Below are 21,394 nucleotides of genomic sequence, written 5' to 3' on the forward strand. Positions count from 1 at the left end.
GTCAGCTCGGGGATCCGAACTCGCAACCTTTCGGTTACTAGCCCAACGCTCTAACCCCTAGGTTACCCTGGGTGCCCCATTTGAACACACAATAGAATCCTGCTATTAAAATTTAAATGTACTGAATATCAGAGTTTATTCTTAGACTACCTCCTCTACTACCACCTAGTGGTAGACCTAGGTAAATCCTAGTAAATACAGAGGTATTTTTGCCATGTAGGCAGAACAATGACGCAGAGACAGCAAACCGGAGGTTTTCAAACATTTATTTGTAAAAACCTATGAAACTATGTTGATAGTACAGACTGGGAAATGATGCACATTCACCTCCACATTCACGTGGTCCTTCTGTAGCTCAGTTGGTAGAGCATGGTGCTTGTAACGCCAGGGTAGTGGGTTCGATTCCCGGGACCACCCATACGTAGATTGTATGCACACATGACTGTAAGTCGCTTTGGATAAAAGCGTCTGCTAAATGTCATATATTATTATTATATTATTACTTCACAATCTGTAATTGCCTCAGTGTATGTAATCACAGATTTTGTCGTACCGGTGCCTGGTAATCTCCTCTAGTTGATGTGAAAGCAGTGCGGCTGGGCCCAGGCACTGAACTCTCCCTCCTGAATGGGTTATTTTTCTATCTTGTCTCCTCTCTCAGTTCCTTGTTGCGTGAAATAGGCCCCACCGTTGGTCTCCAGTTCTGCAGCGTTTTAGTTTGTCTCTCCAGCCGTTGACAATGGCCAGGTAGTCTTCCTCTGAGAACTCCTGGGGAAAGACCCAAGATACAAGGATAACATGGGTTTAATAACAGTCCAACAAAGAATCAACATTGTGATCGCCAAGGTATAAAATGTACTTCTCTTGATCCACCAGACACTGTTTCAGGTAGATCTAAAAATCAACCAGCCACTCAGGTTTCTTACCAGTCAAAACAATTAAAATGACAATTATTACAATTAAATTACAATTAAAATTACAGCAACAAAACACCAAAACAAAATGGATGATCATGTTTTGTAATGTTTTTAAAACAATACATGTATTACCAGTAAGAAGTAATGTGGTATATTGTTTAATTTAATTTTTTTTGTGACCTGAGTCTTTTAACCAAAATATCACAAGACAAATGTTCACCTGCGGGAGGTTACTGTGGTAACGCGACTCGTGTCATATTTGTGCCTGTGAGATTGAGTCTGACCAATAGAAGCGTTGGCTTCTCTTCCCTAGCAGTTGAAACACTGATAAACAACCTAGCTTGTGAACAAACAATGTAAATAGCCAAGAAACACAAGGACAAAGTCTCACTTCAGTAGACTTAAGTTTGAAAAAAATGTGATCAACTTTTATGCCTGTGCACAGCGCTTTTTAAAACATTTTTATTTCACCAGGTAGGTCAGTTGAGAACAAGTTCTCATTTACAACTGCGACCTGGCCAAGATAAAGCAAAGCAGTGCGATACAAACAACAACACAGTTACACATGGAGTAAAACAAACATACAGTCAATAACACAGCACAGCACTTCTAAAAACAAATCTGTCACTCAGCTCTTCATGTGCACACAGTCCCCAGCCAAGCAGTGTTGCAGCACCAGGTGGGATAGCCTATAGGATTCCTACTTCTTTGACTTCATTTACTAGCTAAGAAACAACACGGCAGAAATACTTTGAAAACTTCTAATGCAGAATTTATTTAGCTATAAATGTGATCATATTTTTATACACAAATGCGAGTGAAGTGCTTGTGTACAGTGGAGCTCTGACCACTCATTAATGTGACTGGTGAAGAAGACATCTTACCCACCAATGCTAAAATCTACCTGCATTCGGCAGGTGGCGGGTGTTCATTTTAGGCCCTGGTGATCACCACTATTACAACTGTGTGTGTGTGCGTGAGAGAGAGACAGAGAGAGAGTGAGAGAGAGATAGAGAGACAGAGAGAGACAGAGAGAGAGAGACAGAGAGAGAGAGAGAGAGAGAGAGAGAGAGAGAGAGACAGAGAGACAGAGACAGAGAGAGAGACAGAGAGACAGAGAGAGAGACAGAGAGAGAGAGAGAGAGAGAGAGAGAGAGAGAGAGAGAGAGAGAGAGAGAGAGAGACAGAGACAGAAAGACAGTACATGGTCTACCTTAATGAACTCGTCTTCCATGGCCCCTGCTCTCTCCAGCTCTGTCTGGATCACCTGCGTGAACTGAGCTGTCCTGTCCTCAGCACGTACGTTAGAGAAACCTGCCTGCTGGAGGAACTGCAGACAGACAGTCACAGTACACGGTGCTACATAGGCTAAATCTAAGATATTATAACAAGTGTGGTAAAAGTCAGGTCAGGGTGATATTATCGGGGTATTATCAGGTTTATGATTGGGCCCTACCTTGCCGTATTCTGGTGGGGTGTAGAGAATGTAACCTCTCTGTTTGACATACTCCTGGAACTGAGGAGTCCAGGGCTTCTCTCCACAGCAGTAGTCAGTGATCAGAACCTGGCCACCGGGCTTCAACCACGACTGAAGATGAAGATACACAACGTTTTGGATGGTAAAAACAGCCAGAAAAATATAATATAGTCTGGAATTGATGTTAAGGTGTGTGCGATTGTGTATGTGTGTGTGTGTGTGTGTGTGTGTGTGTGTGTGTATACACACACTCACGTGGAAGCGTTTGAACATTGCCAGTTTGTCGTCGATGTGCAGGATGGTGTCTCGACTGTAGACCACATCAAACGACGCTTCTGGGAACTCTCTCTTAGTGGCGTCGGCCACCTCGAAATGGACCTGCAGGAAATGGCAGGTAATACCTGTCACTGAAACACTTCCTACTACATTTAATTGCAATTCAATGAACACGACCGTGATCTATCTAGCATTATTAGACGTGTGGAACATATTCAAAACAATGGAACCATAGAAATAAAAAAGGCCGCTTGAACTTTACTCCCATGTTGACCTAGTAACCATAGTAACCATAACCTAGTATGTTTCTCATTGTAGACCTAGTAACCATAACCTAGTATGTTTCTCATTGTAGACCTAGTAACCATAACCTAGTATGTTTCTCATTGTAGACCTAGTAACCATAACCTAGTATGTTTCTCATTGTAGACCTAGTAACCATAACCTAGTATGTTTCTCATTGTAGACCTAGTAACCATAACCTAGTATGTTTCTCATTGTAGACCTAGTAACCATAACCTAGTATGTTTCTCATTGTAGACCTAGTAACCATAACCTAGTATGTTTCTCATTGTAGACCTAGTAACCATAACCTAGTATGTTTCTCATTGTAGACCTAGTAACCATAACCTAGTATGTTTCTCATTGTAGACCCAGTAACCGTAACCTGGTATGTTTCTCATTGTAGACCTAGTAACCATAACCTAGTATGTTTCTCATTGTAGACCTAGTAACCATAACCTAGTATGTTTCTCATTGTAGACCTAGTAACCATAACCTAGTATGTTTCTCATTGTAGACCTAGTAACCATAACCTAGTATGTTTCTCATTGTAGACCTAGTAACCATAACCTAGTATGTTTCTCATTGTAGACCTAGTAACCATAACCTAGTATGTTTCTCATTGTAGACCTAGTAACCATAACCTAGTATGTTTCTCATTGTAGACCTAGTAACCATAACCTAGTATGTTTCTCATTGTAGACCTAGTAACCATAACCTAGTATGTTTCTCATTGTAGACCTAGTAACCATAACCTAGTATGTTTCTCATTGTAGACCCAGTAACCGTAACCTGGTATGTTTCTCATTGTAGACCTAGTAACCATAACCTAGTATGTTTCTCATTGTAGACCTAGTAACCATAACCTAGTATGTTTCTCATTGTAGACCTAGTAACCATAACCTAGTATGTTTCTCATTGTAGACCTAGTAACCATAACCTAGTATGTTTCTCATTGTAGACCTAGTAACCATAACCTAGTATGTTTCTCATTGTAGACCTAGTAACCATAACCTAGTATGTTTCTCATTGTAGACCTAGTAACCATAACCTAGTATGTTTCTCATTGTAGACCTAGTAACCATAACCTAGTATGTTTCTCATTGTAGACCTAGTAACCATAACCTAGTATGTTTCTCATTGTAGACCTAGTAACCATAACCTAGTATGTTTCTCATTGTAGACCCAGTAACCGTAACCTGGTATGTTTCTCATTGTAGACCTAGTAACCATAACCTAGTATGTTTCTCATTGTAGACCTAGTAACCATAACCTAGTATGTTTCTCATTGTAGACCTAGTAACCATAACCTAGCATGTTTCTCATTGTAGACCTAGTAACCATAACCTAGTATGTTTCTCATTGTAGACCTGGTAACCATAACCTAGCATCTTTCTCATTGTAGACCTAGTAACCATAACCTAGTATGTTTCTCATTGTAGACCCAGTAACCGTAACCTGGTATGTTTCTCATTGTAGACCTAGTAACCATAACCTAGTATGTTTCTCATTGTAGACCTAGTAACCATAACCTAGTATGTTTCTCATTGTAGACCTAGTAACCATAACCTGGTATGTTTCTCATTGTAGACCTAGTAACCATAACCTAGTATGTTTCTCATTGTAGACCTAGTAACCATAACCTAGTATGTTTCTCATTGTAGACCTAGTAACCATAACCTAGTATGTTTCTCATTGTAGACCTAGTAACCGTAACCTGGTATGTTTCTCATTGTAGACCTAGTAACCATAACCTAGTATGTTTCTCATTGTAGACCTAGTAACCATAACCTAGTATGTTTCTCATTGTAGACCTAGTAACCATAACCTAGTATGTTTCTCATTGTAGACCCAGTAACCGTAACCTGGTATGTTTCTCATTGTAGACCTAGTAACCATAACCTAGTATGTTTCTCATTGTAGACCTAGTAACCATAACCTAGTATGTTTCTCATTATAGACCTAGTAACCATAACCTAGTATGTTTCTCATTGTAGACCTAGTAACCATAACCTAGTATGTTTCTCATTGTAGACCTGGTAACCATAACCTAGCATCTTTCTCATTGTAGACCTAGTAACCATAACCTAGTATGTTTCTCATTGTAGACCCAGTAACCGTAACCTGGTATGTTTCTCATTGTAGACCTAGTAACCATAACCTAGTATGTTTCTCATTGTAGACCTAGTAACCATAACCTAGTATGTTTCTCATTGTAGACCTAGTAACCATAACCTGGTATGTTTCTCATTGTAGACCTAGTAACCATAACCTAGTATGTTTCTCATTGTAGACCTAGTAACCATAACCTAGTATGTTTCTCATTGTAGACCTAGTAACCATAACCTAGTATGTTTCTCATTGTAGACCTAGTAACCATAACCTAGTATGTTTCTCATTGTAGACCTAGTAACCATAACCTAGTATGTTTCTCATTGTAGACCTAGTAACCATAACCTAGTATGTTTCTCATTGTAGACCTGGTAACCATAACCTAGTATGTTTCTCATTGTAGACCTGGTAACCATAACCTAGTATGTTTCTCATTGTAGACCTAGTAACCATAACCTAGTATGTTTCTCATTGTAGACCTAGTAACCATAACCTAGTATGTTTCTCATTGTAGACCTAGTAACCATAACCTAGTATGTTTCTCATTGTAGACCTAGTAACCGTAACCTAGTATGTTTCTCATTGTAGACCTAGTAACCGTAACCTAGTATGTTTCTCATTGTAGATCTAGTAACCATAACCTAGTATGTTTCTCATTGTAGACCCAGTAACCGTAACCTGGTATGTTTCTCATTGTAGACCTAGTAACCATAACCTAGTATGTTTCTCATTGTAGACCTAGTAACCATAACCTAGTATGTTTCTCATTGTAGACCTAGTAACCATAACCTAGTATGTTTCTCATTGTAGACCTAGTAACCATAACCTAGTATGTTTCTCATTGTAGACCTAGTAACCATAACCTAGTATGTTTCTCATTGTTGACCTAGTAACCATAGTAACCATAACCTAGTATGTTTCTCATTGTAGGGAAACACATAAATAACAAGGAAGGAACCAACTGTTGTTCCACCATCAAACAGATCCCAGTCCAGATGACAGCAACGACATGACCTCATTCAACTGACGACCAATCAGACTCACCGATGGAAGCTTCTCGTCCATGGCCCTCTCTATGGCGATATCCACCATGTTGGCTGACAGGTCCAGGCCCAGCACCTCCACGCCGAAGGTCTGCAGAACATCATCGTCATCATTTGGATATACAGTGGAGAGAACATGTATTTGATACACTGCCGATTTTTCCAGGTTTTCCTACTTACAAAGCATGTAGAGGTCTGTAATTTTTTTATCATAGGTACACTTCAACTGTGAGAGACGGAATCTCAAACAAAAATCCAGAAAATCACATTGTATGATTTGCATGATTGAAGTGTACCTATGATTTTTTTTAAATACAGACCTCTACATGCTTTGCAAAATCAGCAGTGTATCAAATACTTGTTCTCTCCACTGTATGACCTAACCACATCCTGCTGTGTGTAACGTGAATGTACAATTGGTGGACTGGTCCATTTCCGACAATATATATCGTAAACTTCCTATATACTAAATGTCACTGGGGGCTGACCTTTGCCATGTAGAAGTTTCCTCCACCGATGCCACACCCCACATCCAGCACCTTCATCCCAGGCTTCAAGTTCAGCAGGTTAACAAACTCCTTTTTTAACACAAAGTGAAACCCCCCCCAAAACAAACAGAACGTGTCAAGCCCATTCCAATAATAACTACACACACGTTCTGTATTTGTATATAGAGAAGGCCAAACGAGCACAGTGCCGTGGTAGTCTGGGTAACCTCGTCTAAACAGTAACTATGTTTCAGCAGTCTGTGTAACCTCATCTAAACAGTAACTATGTTTCAGCAGTCTGTGTAACCTAGTCTAAACAGTAACTATGTTTCAGCAGTCTGTGTAACCTCGTCTAAACAGTAACTATGTTTCAGCAGTCTGTGTAACCTAATCTAAACAGTAACTATGTTTCAGAAGTCTGTGTAACCTCGTCTAAACAGTAACTATGTTTCAGCAGTCTGTGTAACCTAGTCTAAACAGTAACTATGTTTCAGCAGTCTGTGTAACCTCGTCTAAACAGTAACTATGTTTCAGCAGTCTGTGTAACCTAGTCTAAACAGTAACTATGTTTCAGCAGTCTGTGTAACCTAGTCTAAACAGTAACTATGTTTCAGCAGTCTGTGTAACCTCGTCTAAACAGTAACTATGTTTCAGCAGTCTGTGTAACCTAATCTAAACAGTAACTATGTTTCAGCAGTCTGTGTAACCTCGTCTAAACAGTAACTATGTTTCAGCAGTCTGTGTAACCTCGTCTAAACAGTAACTATGTTTCAGCAGTCTGTGTAACCTCGTCTAAACAGTAACTATGTTTCAGCAGTCTGTGTAACCTAGTCTAAACAGTAACTATGTTTCAGCAGTCTGTGTAACCTAGTCTAAACAGTAACTATGTTTCAGCAGTCTGTGTAACCTAGTCTAAACAGTAACTATGTTTCAGCAGTCTGTGTAACCTAGTCTAAACAGTAACTATGTTTCAGCAGTCTGTGTAACCTAGTCTAAACAGTAACTATGTTTCAGCAGTCTGTGTAACCTAGTCTAAACAGTAACTATGTTTCAGCAGTCTGTGTAACCTAGTCTAAACAGTAACTATGTTTCAGCAGTCTGTGTAACCTAGTCTAAACAGTAACTATGTTTCAGCAGTCTGTGTAACCTAGTCTAAACAGTAACTATGTTTCAGCAGTCTGTGTAACCTAGTCTAAACAGTAACTATGTTTCAGCAGTCTGTGTAACCTAGTCTAAACAGTAACTATGTTTCAGCAGTCTGTGTAACCTAGTCTAAACAGTAACTATGTTTCAGCAGTCTGTGTAACCTAGTCTAAACAGTAACTACACAACCTGTCCATCTGTCCATAGGAAAACAACAACCTTTCTGCTATGGGTCTTGATGTCACAAACCTGTGTTGGCGGCGTGTGTATGTGTGTGTATGTGTGAGTGTGTTTGTATGTGGGCACGAGCGTGCATGTGTGTGTGTGCGTGTGTGCAGGACTCCCAAACCTCAAACCTACCTTGGTAGTGCTGTGTCCCCCAGTGCTGATGTATCCTGCCCCAAACATCTTCTCGTATCGCAGGATGCCTTTGCGTGTGTACTGCTGGTTGTCCAGGAACTGCTGGAAGGTTCTGAAGCCCGCTTGACAGGCGGTGTCCCGACCCACCTTCTCCAACAGCCAACACACCTGGTTCTGGTTGTTCTTCATCTGAAGAGGGGAATGAGACAGGAAGATATAGGGAGATTTAGATGCCACACACACACACACACACACACACACACACACACACACACACACACACACACACACACACACACACACACACACACACACACACACACACACACACACACACACACACACACAGCAAATAGCCTGACAGTGGCATTAATGTTTATTTACACACATTATATTATGACACAACACAATCAGTAGCAATAAAGCACCCTGCCTTGATGTATGTCTGCACGGTTTTACTGAGCACGATGTCAAAGCCAAACACCTGCTTCTCCGCCCCCTCTGACTCCTCCCGCAGTGTTGTTGTCATCAAGTGACTGTAGTGGGCCGACGATCTGTAGTGTGTAGGGTTAAATGTCCTCTTACAGTCACCTGGACAGACAGACAGACAGACAGACAGACAGACAGACAGACAGACAGACAGACAGACAGACAGACAGACAGACAGACAGAGAGACAGAGAGAGAGAGAGAGAGAGAGAGAGAGAGAGATGGTTACAATCAGACCATGATCATACCATGGCATTGTTGAATACTTGTTTCTGATTGGCTTGAAGGTCATTCTAGAGCATGCGTTATTTTCCTATAACACACAGTATATCAGCACGGTAGAATTCAATGGCTATAGATCATTCTTACACGTCCTCTGTTTGAGCTGCTTTTTTTTTAAAGCAAAAGATTAATTGAAAATATTTTCATAATGGCAAGCTAGAACTGATGGTTTACTGAGATAAACTAGCAAGTCTGTTTGTTTGGTTACCACGGCAATTACTGTAAACTAGCTAGCAACTTCAGTGGACGTTGAACACCTATCTAGCGGCAAAGGAGCACATATCTAGTGGCAAATGTGTTAAATGATAGCCAAGGTATTAAAAAAGGATAATCAACTCGGGGCTCTATGCGTTCTCTGAAAAATAATACAACTCCGTGGAAGGGTCACGTTATTCATTACTCACCATAGAACGCATAGGCTCTCAGTGATTCTCCCTTACTTACACAACAGCTGGAAGTAGACTGATCTGATGTGAATTTAAGTATCCCATGAAGGTGAAGGTGGACTGAACAGGGATCTGTTAAGTTAGCTAATAAATGATGAGACAGACGACAGGATGAGAAGAGTGTCTGGGTAGATATATCCCCATGTTGCTTCCACCTATCAAAACCTCTCAGATCTACAGAGGGTTTAGGGATTCATTAGACTGGAAGAGTGACTCACAATAGATATTCAGGTGATTTTAGTGCTCGTACCTGATTGGTAGTTGCAGGATTCCCTGAAGAACAGGTATCCTCCGGGGCAGAGCCATCCCAGAATCCTCTCTGTTAGTGACGTCAGCTCCTCGTCACTCAGATACATCAGTAGCCAGTTGGAGAAGATGAGGTCAAAACTGATGGGGGTACACATCAGAATAACATCATAACTGATGGGGGTACACATCAGAATAACATCATAACTGATGGGGGGGTACACATCAGAATAACATCATAACTGATGGGGGTACACATCAGAATAACATCATAACTGATGGGGGGTACACATCAGAATAACATCATAACTGATGGGGGTACACATCAGAATAACATCATAACTGATGGGGGTACACATCAGAATAACATCATAACTGATGGGGGTACACATCAGAATAACATCATAACTGATGGGGAGGGGGGTACACATCAGAATAACATCATAACTGATGGGGCGGGTACACATCAGAATAACATCATAACTGATGGGGGGGTACACATCAGAATAACATCATAACTGATGGGGGTACACATCAGAATAACATCATAACTGATGGGGGTACACATCAGAATAACATCATAACTGATGGGGGTACACATCAGAATAACATCATAACTGATGGGGGGTACACATCAGAATAACATTATAACTGATGCGGGGGTACACATCAGAATAACATCATAACTGATGGGGGTACACATCAGAATAACACCGTAACTGATGGGGGTACACATCAGAATAACACCATAACTGATGGGGGTACACATCAGAATAACATCATAACTGATGGGGGTACACATCAGAATAACATCATACCTGATGGGGGTACACATCAGAATAACATCATAACTGATGGGGGTACACATCAGAATAACATTATAACTGATGGGGGTACACATCAGAATAACATCATAACTGATGGGGGGTACACGTCAGAATAACACCGTAACTGATGGGGGTACACATCAGAATAACACCATAACTGATGGGGGTACACATCAGAATAACATCATAACTGATGGGGGGGTACACATCAGAATAACATCATAACTGATGGGGGTACACATCAGAATAACATCATAACTGATGGGGGTACACATCGGAATAACAGCATAACTGATGGGGGGGTACACGTCAGAATAACATCATAACTGATGGGGGGTACACATCAGAATAACATCATAACTGATGGGGGTACACATCAGAATAACATCATAACTGATGGGGGTACACATCAGAATAACATCATAACTGATGGGGGTACACATCAGAATAACATCATAACTGATGGGGGTACACATCAGAATAACATCATAACTGATGGGGGGTACACATCAGAATAACATCATAACTGATGGGGGTACACATCAGAATAACATCATAACTGATGGGGGTACACATCAGAATAACATCATAACTGATGGGGGTACACATCAGAATAACATCATAACTGATGGGGGTACACATCAGAATAACATCATAACTGATGGGGGGTACACATCAGAATAACATCATAACTGATGGGGGTTCACATCAGTATAGCATCATAACTGATGGGGGTGGGTACACATCAGAATAACATCATAACTGATGGGGGTACACATTAGAATAACATCATAACTGATGGGGGTACACATCAGTATAACATCATAACTGATGGGGGTACACATCAGAATAACATCATAACTGATGGGGGGGGGTACACATCAGAATAACATCATAACTGATGGGGGTACACATCAGAATAACATCATAACTGATGGGGGTACACATCAGAATAACATCATAACTGATGGGGGTACACATCAGAATAACATCATAACTGATGGGGAGGGGTACACATCAGAATAACATCATAACTGATGGGGGTACACATCAGAATAACATCATAACTGATGGGGGGTACACATCAGAATGACATCATAACTGATGGGGGTACATAACTGATGTTACATCAGAATAACATCATAACTGATGGGGTACACATCAGAATAACATCATAACTGATGGGGGTACATCGTCAGAATGACATCATAACTGATGGGGGGTGGGTACACATCAGAATAACATCATAACTGATGGGGGTACACATCAGAACAACATCATAACTGATGGGGGGTACACATCAGAATAACATCATAACTGATGGGGGGGTACACATCAGAATAACATCATAACTGATGGGGGGTACACATCAGAATAACATCATAACTGATGGGGGTACACATCAGAATAACATCATAACTGATGGGGGTACACATCAGAATAACATCATAACTGATGGGGGTACACATCAGAAAAACATCATAACTGATGGGGGGTACACATCAGAATAACATCATAACTGATGGGGGGGGTACACATCAGAATAACATCATAACTGATGGGGGTGTACACATCAGAATAACATCATAACTGATGGGGGGGTACACATCAGAAAAACATCATAACTGATGGGGGGGTACACATCAGAATAACATCATAACTGATGGGGGGTACACATCAGAATAACATCATAACTGATGGGGGGGTGTACACATCAGAATAACATCATAACTGATGGGGGTACACATCAGAATAACATCATAACTGATGGGGGTACACATCAGAATAACATCATAACTGATGGGGGTACACATCAGAATAACATCATAACTGATGGGGGGTACACATCAGAATAACATCATAACTGATGGGGGTACACATCAGAATAACATCATAACTGATGGGGGTACACATCAGAAAAACATCATAACTGATGGGGGTACACATCAGAATAACATCATAACTGATGGGGGGTACACATCAGAATAACATCATAACTGATGGGGGGTGTACACATCAGAATAACATCATAACTGATGGGGGTACACATCAGAAAAACATCATAACTGATGGGGGTGTACACATCAGAATAACATCATAACTGATGGGGGTACACATCAGAAAAACATCATAACTGATGGGGGTACACATCAGAATAACATCATAACTGATGGGGGTACACATCAGAAAAACATCATAACTGATGGGGGTACACATCAGAATAACATCATAACTGATGGGGGGTACACATCAGAATAACTTCATAAGACTGATAATAGGATGTTATAAAGGCTCACAAAAGTTTAGAACAAGTCTTCATGCGTTATACCCATCGGCTTTAGGTAAACATGCGTCCCAAATGGCACCATAGTCTCCATATAGTGCACTACTTTTGACCGGAGTTCTATGGTCCCTGGTCAAAAGTAGTGCACTACATAGGGAATCGGGTATCATTTGGGACAGGGTCAGTGTCACCTCATATTAGTGTATTCAGTTCCAACCGAAGGCTAAGGCATAGGTGAGACATCTCGTCAAACCAGTTAAAAAAATAAAAATACCTTAGTCATAGACTTTGAACATGTTATCAATCCAAAGTCCTAAAGTCAATAGCTTTATGCAAACAAAACACGCCAAATCAGAGCACTTTTCTTATCTTTCTAAGTTTATCAGTAAACTACCCAGAATTTTGTTCACTTTCAATGGAATATAAGGTAAAATCAAGTGTCCTTTTTTTGGGGGGGGTACTTCAGATTATCACCGGTGTCCGTAATGATCTCTGGCCCTCTGTGTGACCTCACACCATGGAAAATATTTACGATGATTTTAAAATAAACAATAGAATGACAAAACATAATCTTAAATATAATATAAACCTTTCAGCATTAAATATACTTTATATTATCTTGTACAGACTTTGCTCTTCTATGTGAACATGTCTGTTGTCAATGTTGGTGGCAGTAAATAGTAGCAAGAGTTCATTGTTGATTAGATGCTTTTTAAAATTACTTTGGCTATTTTCTCTTGAACCATATGGTCTATCTATCAGAAACTACTGGACAATATGGACACAGATATAAAAAATGTATACTATATATAAATATATATTTAAAAAATTACAGTTTTGCAAGTATAAATTACCAAATTTACCATAGATTGCCATAGATTACCTCTTAATTACCCAAATTACAGAAGATTCTGGTAACTTTGATAAATTACCGGTAGCTTTTCAACCTTACGCAAACCTGTTTTATAATATATTATATTATTATTATAAACATTATATCCAAAAGCAGACCTGTTTTTGGGGAAGTCCAGCTTGGTGACGTCTGCCTGGAGGAAGGAGGCGTTGCCATGGTGACTGTTGACCTGTCTGTTCTTCTCCACGAAGCTCTCCATGAAGTCGACCGCTGTCACGTGACTGGCCTGGGTCAACAGGTGGCTGGTGTACCTACTGGAAGAGACCAAACACACAAACACAAAGGGTCAAACACCTCCACATCAGACAGCGAGGGTCAAACTGCTAACAAGTGTCCACATCACCTGACCAGGAAAAACACAGGTCCCCATCATAGCCCAGGGCCAGGAGTTTTCCGTGTCAGGTCACATGGTTAGTTAAACCTCATGGGTCTACAGAGATCATGACACAGTATATGCTTGATGTTATTAACGGTCTATCGGGTCAGTTGTTTTATAGATATAGTTGAATAGACCCACTGACCCGATGCCGGCGCCCAGCTCCAGGACCCTCCGGCCGGAAAGGCTGGGCAGCAGGGAGAGGATCTCAGGCAGTTCGTGCTGGGTCAGCTCCTGGGCATGAGAGTCCAACATCATTTCCTCAACCGTGGCCTGGCGGCTGTGCTCCTTCCAGAACTCTGTCATCGTACTCCTCTCTACTCAGTGGAAAGAAGAGGGAGACAAGAACTAAAGCAAAGTGCTGGACAAATACACACCAAAACCAACACAAACACCAACATACTGTATTTGTACATTTGTTTTATGTGCGCAGTCTGTGTTTTATTTTGATAAGAATTGACATTATATTCCATGCTAGTCTATTCTATGCTAGTCTATTCTAGTCTATGCTATTATAGTCTATGCTAGTATAGTCTATTCTATTTATTCTATTTTAAAGCTATTATAGACCAGAGTGGGTGGTGATCTGAGTTTGATACCATAGAGTTACTACAGCATGAGAACAACAAGAGGCACAAATCTCCAAAACTCTAAAGAGCAACAAGAGGTACAACTCCCCATAACAAGAGGTACAAATCTCCAAAACTCTAAAGAGCAACAAGAGGCACAAATCTCCAGAACTCTAAAGAGCAACAAGAGGTACAACTCCCCATAACAAGAGGCACAAATCTCCAAAACTCTAAAGAGCAACAAGAGGTACAACTCTCCAGAACTCTAAAGAGCAACAAGAGGCACAAATCTCCAGAACTCTAAAGAGCAACAAGAGGTACAACTCCCCATAACAAGAGGCAGAACTCTCCAAAACTCTAAAGAGCAACAAGAGGCACAACTCTCCAAAACTCTAAAGAGCAACAAGAGGCACAAATCTCCAGAACTCTAAAGAGCAACAAGAGGTACAACTCCCCATAACAAGAGGCAGAACTCTCCAAAACTCTAAAGAGCAACAAGAGGCACAACTCTCCAAAACTCTAAAGAGCAACAAGAGGCACAACTCCCCATAACAAGAGGTACAAATCTCCAGAACTCTAAAGAGCAGCAAGAGGTACAACTTCCCATAACAAGAGGTACAAATCTCCAGAACTCTAAAGAGCAACAAGAGGTACAACTCCCCATAACAAGAGGCAGAACTCTCCAAAACTCTAAAGAGCAACAAGAGGCACAACTCTCCAAAACTCTAAAGAGAAACAAGAGGCACAAATCTCCAGAACTCTAAAGAGCAACAAGAGGCACAACTCTCCAAAACTCTAAAGAGCAACAAGAGGCACAACTCTCCAAAACTCTAAAGAGCAACAAGAGGCACAACTCCCCATAACAAGAGGTACAACTCTCCAGAACTCTGAATTGCTGGAACAACATATTCTAGAAATCAATCACTGTTTTGTAATTAATAGCAATAATATAAACCAAAAATAAGCAAACAGTTTATATAACTGTCAAAACAGAACACAATCATTAATAAATCACTATAACTGCCTGACGACTCAAATTCAATTATTCTGATGCTCTATCTTTCGCGTCAGTGGACGTGGCTTAGAGTTTGACCGGAGCAAGAAGTTTGGGTAGCCAGGCAATATACAATACATTACCAAAAGTATGTGCACACCTGCTCATCCAACATCTCATTCCAAAATCATGGACATTAATATGGAGGATGACCCCCCTTTGCTGCTATACCAGCCACTCTTCTGGGAAGGCTTTCCACTAGATGTTGGAACATTGCTGCTATACCAGCCACTCTTCTGGAAAGGCTTTCCACTAGATGTTGGAACATTGCTGCTATACCAGCCACTCTTCTGGGAAGGCTTTCACTAGATGTTGGAACATTGCTGCTATACCAGCCACTCTTCTGGAAAGGCTTTCCACTAGATGTTGGAACATTGCTGCTATACCAGCCACTCTTCTGGGAAGGCTTTCACTAGATGTTGGAACATTGCTGCTATACCAGCCACTCTTCTGGGAAGGCTTTCCACTAGATGTTGGAACATTGCTGCTATACCAGCCACTCTTCTGGGAAGGCTTTCCACTAGATGTTGGAACATTGCTGCTATACCAGCCACTCTTCTGGGAAGGCTTTCCACTAGATGTTGGAACATTGCTGCTATACCAGCCACTCTTCTGGGAAGGCTTTCCACTAGATGTTGGAACATTGCTGCTATACCAGCCACTCTTCTGGGAAGGCTTTCCACTAGATGTTGGAACATTGCTGCTATACCAGCCACTCTTCTGGGAAGGCTTTCCACTAGATGTTGGAACATTGCTGCTATACCAGCCACTCTTCTGGGAAGGCTTTCCACTAGATGTTGGAACATTGCTGCTATACCAGCCACTCTTCTGGGAAGGCTTTCCACTAGATGTTGGAACATTGCTGCTATACCAGCCACTCTTCTGGGAAGGCTTTCCACTAGATGTTGGAACATTGCTGCTATACCAGCCACTCTTCTGGGAAGGCTTTCCACTAGATGTTGGAACATTGCTGCTATACCAGCCACTCTTCTGGGAAGGCTTTCCACTAGATGTTGGAACATTGCTGCTATACCAGCCACTCTTCTGGGAAGGCTTTCCACTAGATGTTGGAACATTGCTGCTATACCAGCCACTCTTCTGGGAAGGCTTTCCACTAGATGTTGGAACATTGCTGCTATACCAGCCACTCTTCTGGGAAGGCTTTCCACTAGATGTTGGAACATTGCTGCTATACCAGCCACTCTTCTGGGAAGGCTTTCCACTAGATGTTGGAACATTGCTGCTATACCAGCCACTCTTCTGGGAAGGCTTTCCACTAGATGTTGGAACATTGCTGCTATACCAGCCACTCTTCTGGGAAGGCTTTCCACTAGATGTTGGAACATTGCTGCTATACCAGCCACTCTTCTGGAAAGGCTTTCCACTAGATGTTGGAACATTGCTGCTATACCAGCCACTCTTCTGGGAAGGCTTTCCACTAGATGTTGGAACATTGCTGCTATACCAGCCACTCTTCTGGGAAGGCTTTCCACTAGATGTTGGAACATTGCTGCTATACCAGCCACTCTTCTGGAAAGGCTTTCCACTAGATGTTGGAACATTGCTGCTATACCAGCCACTCTTCTGGGAAGGCTTTCCACTAGATGTTGGAACATTGCTGCTATACCAGCCACTCTTCTGGGAAGGCTTTCCACTAGATGTTGGAACATTGCTGCTATACCAGCCACTCTTCTGGGAAGGCTTTCCACTAGATGTTGGAACATTGCTGAGGGGGACTTGCATCCATTCAGCAACAAGAGCTGTGAGGTCGGGCACTGATTTTGGGCGATTAGTCCTTTGCTCGCAGTCGGCTTTCCAATTCATCTCAAATGTGTTCAACAGGGTTGAGGTCAGGGCTCTATGCAAATATAGCCAAATCCACTAATTTGAAGAGGTGTCCACATACTTTTGTATATATATTTATATATATATAGTGTAACTGCAGCAGCTACCGCTATTAGTAGCTAACTAGCCTGCTATCAATGTATCATCTAGTAGTTATAGTGGTTCCCAACTCCGGTCTTCCAGTACCTCCCAACAGTTCACATTTTCATTGTAGCCTTGGACAAGCACACCTGATTCAACTAATCATCAGGCCCTCAATTAGTTGAATTAGGTACGTTTATCTGCAGCTACAACAAAAATGTGTACTGTCAAGGACAGGAGTTGGGAACCACTGTAATGGTACAGTGTAATTTACAGTAAACCATTCCAGGACTGATCTACATCAGTTAGGATTGCTTTCATCACTCACATGAACCGAATAAACCCTGAGCACATGTTGGGCCAAAAAAAAAAAGCCTTGTAATTATTAACTTCTGACAAGAACATGTCCATCACATTGTAATAAACCCACACTGTTACAGTCGATAGATAGAGGATGGAAACCATATCATCCTTACCTTTGTTGTCCATGTTTGATGAAGTTCAAAACAGTTTAAATTGTTTTGTTTTTTAAAGAAGAAGAAAAAAATAATAAAATAATAACTATTAGTCTTAGTGTTCAGTGACTCTAACAGCACCAACTATCCGCCGATGGTATATGTTGAGTGTAATCACTGTCAGACTAGTGGAAACCTTTTGTGACTGGCTCGTGTTCAAATAACGGGTGACATATGTGCGTGTAGGAGTTGGCTTTCCATATCGACAGGTACAGAACTGACCATTCCGATGCTCCGAATATGAGGGGAGAGAACAATTACGCATGAATAATCATTTGGGGGAAAAGAAGGGGTGGGGGGGGGGGTCTGTGTTGGCACGGGATTTCCCTTACCTTACAGACCATGCCTGTTGAAGAACCGATCTGGTGAGATGTCAATTATTAAGGAGGAGGAGATAAAAACGATATTGAGTCATCCATCCATGTGGAATATAAAAATAAGAGTCAGATGTATGTAAATAAGGGCGTATTAAAGGTATTGCGTAGTGCGTTATCTTACACGAGGTTGAAACGAGTCCCTTTCGTCCCAAATGTGTTGACACCGTTGGGGTGGAGTCGCTCATGTGTGGCATGTATGCATACTCGGATTGCGCAATGCATGTCTCATGCATCTGCTTTCTTCAAAAGCGGGTCCTTTAAAGGGCCAGCCCGAGCCAGATAGTGCACGGTTCAGATTGAAGATGATGATGATGAAACTCACGCAGCAGATGACATGATCAGACGACAACATTTTTAATTTTTTTAATTTTTAATTGAGGAATTACACATTTTCTTTCCATAATGGGAGGCCAGCTGTTATGAGAAGCACATCCATTTCAAATGGGCATAATTACAATACGTGTTATTACCAAAAAAAACATTAAATGTTGTTTCAAATGGCTATGATAAAATAACATTAAGAGAGAGTGAGAAAACGTGGGCACATTCCTCTGCCCAGGCGTTGCTGACGCCTGCCAGACCTTACAACGCCCAGATAGGTATTGTACATATCAGCTAACAACATTATATGTTATAGCAATCTGTCAGTCGATGACACAGTTGATGACGTAACACGCGACCATTGGTTGATTCATGCAACGTCTGTGCGTGTGAGAGAAAGCTCGAGCGAGACAGAGATGGCTCGCCCACTCGTGGCCAGGCTTGGGGAGTCCCAGCGTTACATGTAAGGGGTTACAAAAACACGTTACCAGCAAAAAATATTGTAATCACATTTCGGATACTTTTGAAAAACTAGATGATTACTTCAAGGATTACTTTTACATTCAGAAAGGATGTTTGCGATAAAAATATTTAAAAAACGACACATTTTCTCAATGACATTCAAATCAGCATTGAAAAAAGGGGCATGTTTAAGTTTATTCCACCCGAGCGAGTCTGAACACAAGTCAGAGACCACTATGATAACACACCAAATGTGTTTGATGGATCGCGGGGAAAGAGCAGGCTACAGTCCAAGCTATGTCTTCCAATGGCGAGACTCCTGTCGGCATCCGAAGATGATCCATCTTGAATAAACGCTTGGAGCAGCAGTGACATCAGTGATGTAGTCTACGGCGATACGGATATCACTTATTAGTGATATCTACGTAGCGCATTAATGTGAATCACACTGCTCTCATTTAGCTATTTGCGCTTTACGGATTGTGGTTGTTGTGGATGGCTATTCAAAAATCTAAATGTGCATTTGAACCCAATAATGGTTGAATTCAAGAAGTTTAAACTGCCTATCAATAATTGTTTTTGAAACCAGTGGACAGCCAGTGAAAAATGCGCTCTTGGAACACTTGTATAGTGGAATAATGGAATAAAAGTGAAGATTGTATTGCTCAATCTAATTGAAGCTGAAAAAGAATCAATAGGCCTAATGAAAACATGCTCAAACTCGCACACTTTTGATCGACTTAAAGGGGCAATTTGTAGTTGCTACAACCATGTTTGCACTTATAAATTATATATATACTTTACCAGTCCAAAGTTTGGACACACCGACTCGTTACAGGGTTTTTCCTTATTTGTACGTTTTTCTACATTGTAGAATAACAGTGAAGACATCAACACTATGAAATAACACATATGGAATCATGTAGTAACCAAAGAAGTGGTTACAATAAATCAAAATATATTTTATATGTGAGATTCTTCAAAGTAGTCACCCTTTGCCTTGATGACAGTTTTGCACACTCTGGCATTCTCTCAACCAGCTTCACTTGGAATGCTTTTCCAACAGTCTTGAAGAAGTTCCCACATTTTCCCAAATGTTTGTACAGCCTCATAACATGGTTAAAAACAATAATTTTGATATCATGGATTGTCAGTCCTTGAGAGTGGTTACATTTCTCCAGGCCCATCCCTCAGCTTTTTACCAAAAACACAGGCTGGGCACTGTTTTGTTACTGTTTCTACTGTGGATTTGCACTTTAAACAGCTGCATATTATGAAGATATCAAAGTGACACCTGCAAAAAAGGGAAACAAAAGGCCTATAGAAAATGCAGCATATGGCATTCATTTCTCACATGTAAATAGCACTTTTCAGTAGTGCTCAAAGCATGCCATTTCATGAGCACAGCGTTTATTTTTCAACTCGAATCAATGAGTCCAATCAGTCCTCCATGACGGCAAAATCATAAACAACAGAGTATGGCTGGATAATAAGTCCTCTGTTTTGGGGTTATGCTCAGGTTAAACAATTTGGCTAATCTATACTTCCGTATTTCCAAGTCCTATTCTTGAAGATCAAGGGGTGTAACATATATTGGAATGACTGCAATTCTGATAGACTTTGGTTTTTAATGTAAATATATAGAGTAATCATGTTATTATATGTAGTAGAAAGCGATGGGTTAGAAGAAGAATTTAACATCCATATATGTCCAGCTATGTAAACTTTAACATTGATTTATCCTGCAATAGATGTAATTCAATTGGTAACATACATGTTTGTCTTCTTCTAATGCCTCTTAAGGGCAAAGTAATCCAAAAGTAACTGAATGTAATCAGATTACGTTACTGAGTTTGGGTAATCCAAAATGTACGTTACTGAATACAATTTTGAACAGGTACAGTGCTTTGCAAAAGTATTCATCCCCCTTGAATATTTTCCTATTTTGTTGCATTAAAACCTGTAATTTGAATCGATTTTTATTTCAATTTCATGTAATACACAAAATAGTGAAATGAAAAAAATTACTTGTTTCAAAAAATAAATAAATGGAAAAGTGGTGCCCCTAAATAAGATCTGGTGCAACCAATTACCTTCAGAAGTCGCATAATTAGTTAAATAAAGTCAACCTGTGTGCAATCTAAGTGTCACATGATCTGTCACATGATCTCAGTATATATACACCTGTTCTGAAAGGCCCCAGAGTCTGC

The 21,394-nt window shown here is 40.7% G+C and overlaps 1 protein-coding gene and 1 long non-coding RNA gene across 19 annotated transcripts; both read right to left on the minus strand.

Moving 5' to 3' along the window:
• Positions 1 to 250: 250 nt before the first annotated feature.
• LOC118373297 (uncharacterized) lies at positions 251 to 18,241 on the minus strand. The gene is made up of 12 exons (XM_052517342.1): positions 17,986 to 18,241; positions 14,106 to 14,277; positions 13,683 to 13,838; positions 9,565 to 9,701; positions 8,532 to 8,689; positions 8,099 to 8,287; positions 6,596 to 6,685; positions 6,109 to 6,198; positions 2,650 to 2,772; positions 2,374 to 2,505; positions 2,131 to 2,247; positions 251 to 768 (listed from the first exon to the last, which is right to left on the minus strand). Exons 1-12 carry the CDS (start codon positions 17,996 to 17,998, stop codon positions 658 to 660), a joined length of 1,488 nt encoding a protein of 495 aa, XP_052373302.1. The 5' UTR covers positions 17,999 to 18,241; the 3' UTR covers positions 251 to 657.
• Positions 6,742 to 8,087, minus strand: LOC127929388 (uncharacterized). 18 transcript variants are annotated; one of them, XR_008134766.1, is made up of 4 exons: positions 7,988 to 8,087; positions 7,343 to 7,957; positions 7,023 to 7,182; positions 6,742 to 6,942 (listed from the first exon to the last, which is right to left on the minus strand). It is a non-coding gene; the product is annotated as an uncharacterized LOC127929388 (long non-coding RNA). The 18 variants fall into 18 exon arrangements; XR_008134848.1 differs by having other exon boundaries at positions 7,303 to 7,382; positions 7,503 to 8,079; XR_008134792.1 differs by having other exon boundaries at positions 7,303 to 7,382; positions 7,463 to 8,079.
• Positions 18,242 to 21,394: the final 3,153 nt, after the last annotated feature.

Source organism: Oncorhynchus keta, chromosome 4 (genome assembly GCF_023373465.1).
Source record: "Oncorhynchus keta strain PuntledgeMale-10-30-2019 chromosome 4, Oket_V2, whole genome shotgun sequence".
NCBI classification, from domain to species: domain Eukaryota; kingdom Metazoa; phylum Chordata; class Actinopteri; order Salmoniformes; family Salmonidae; genus Oncorhynchus; species Oncorhynchus keta.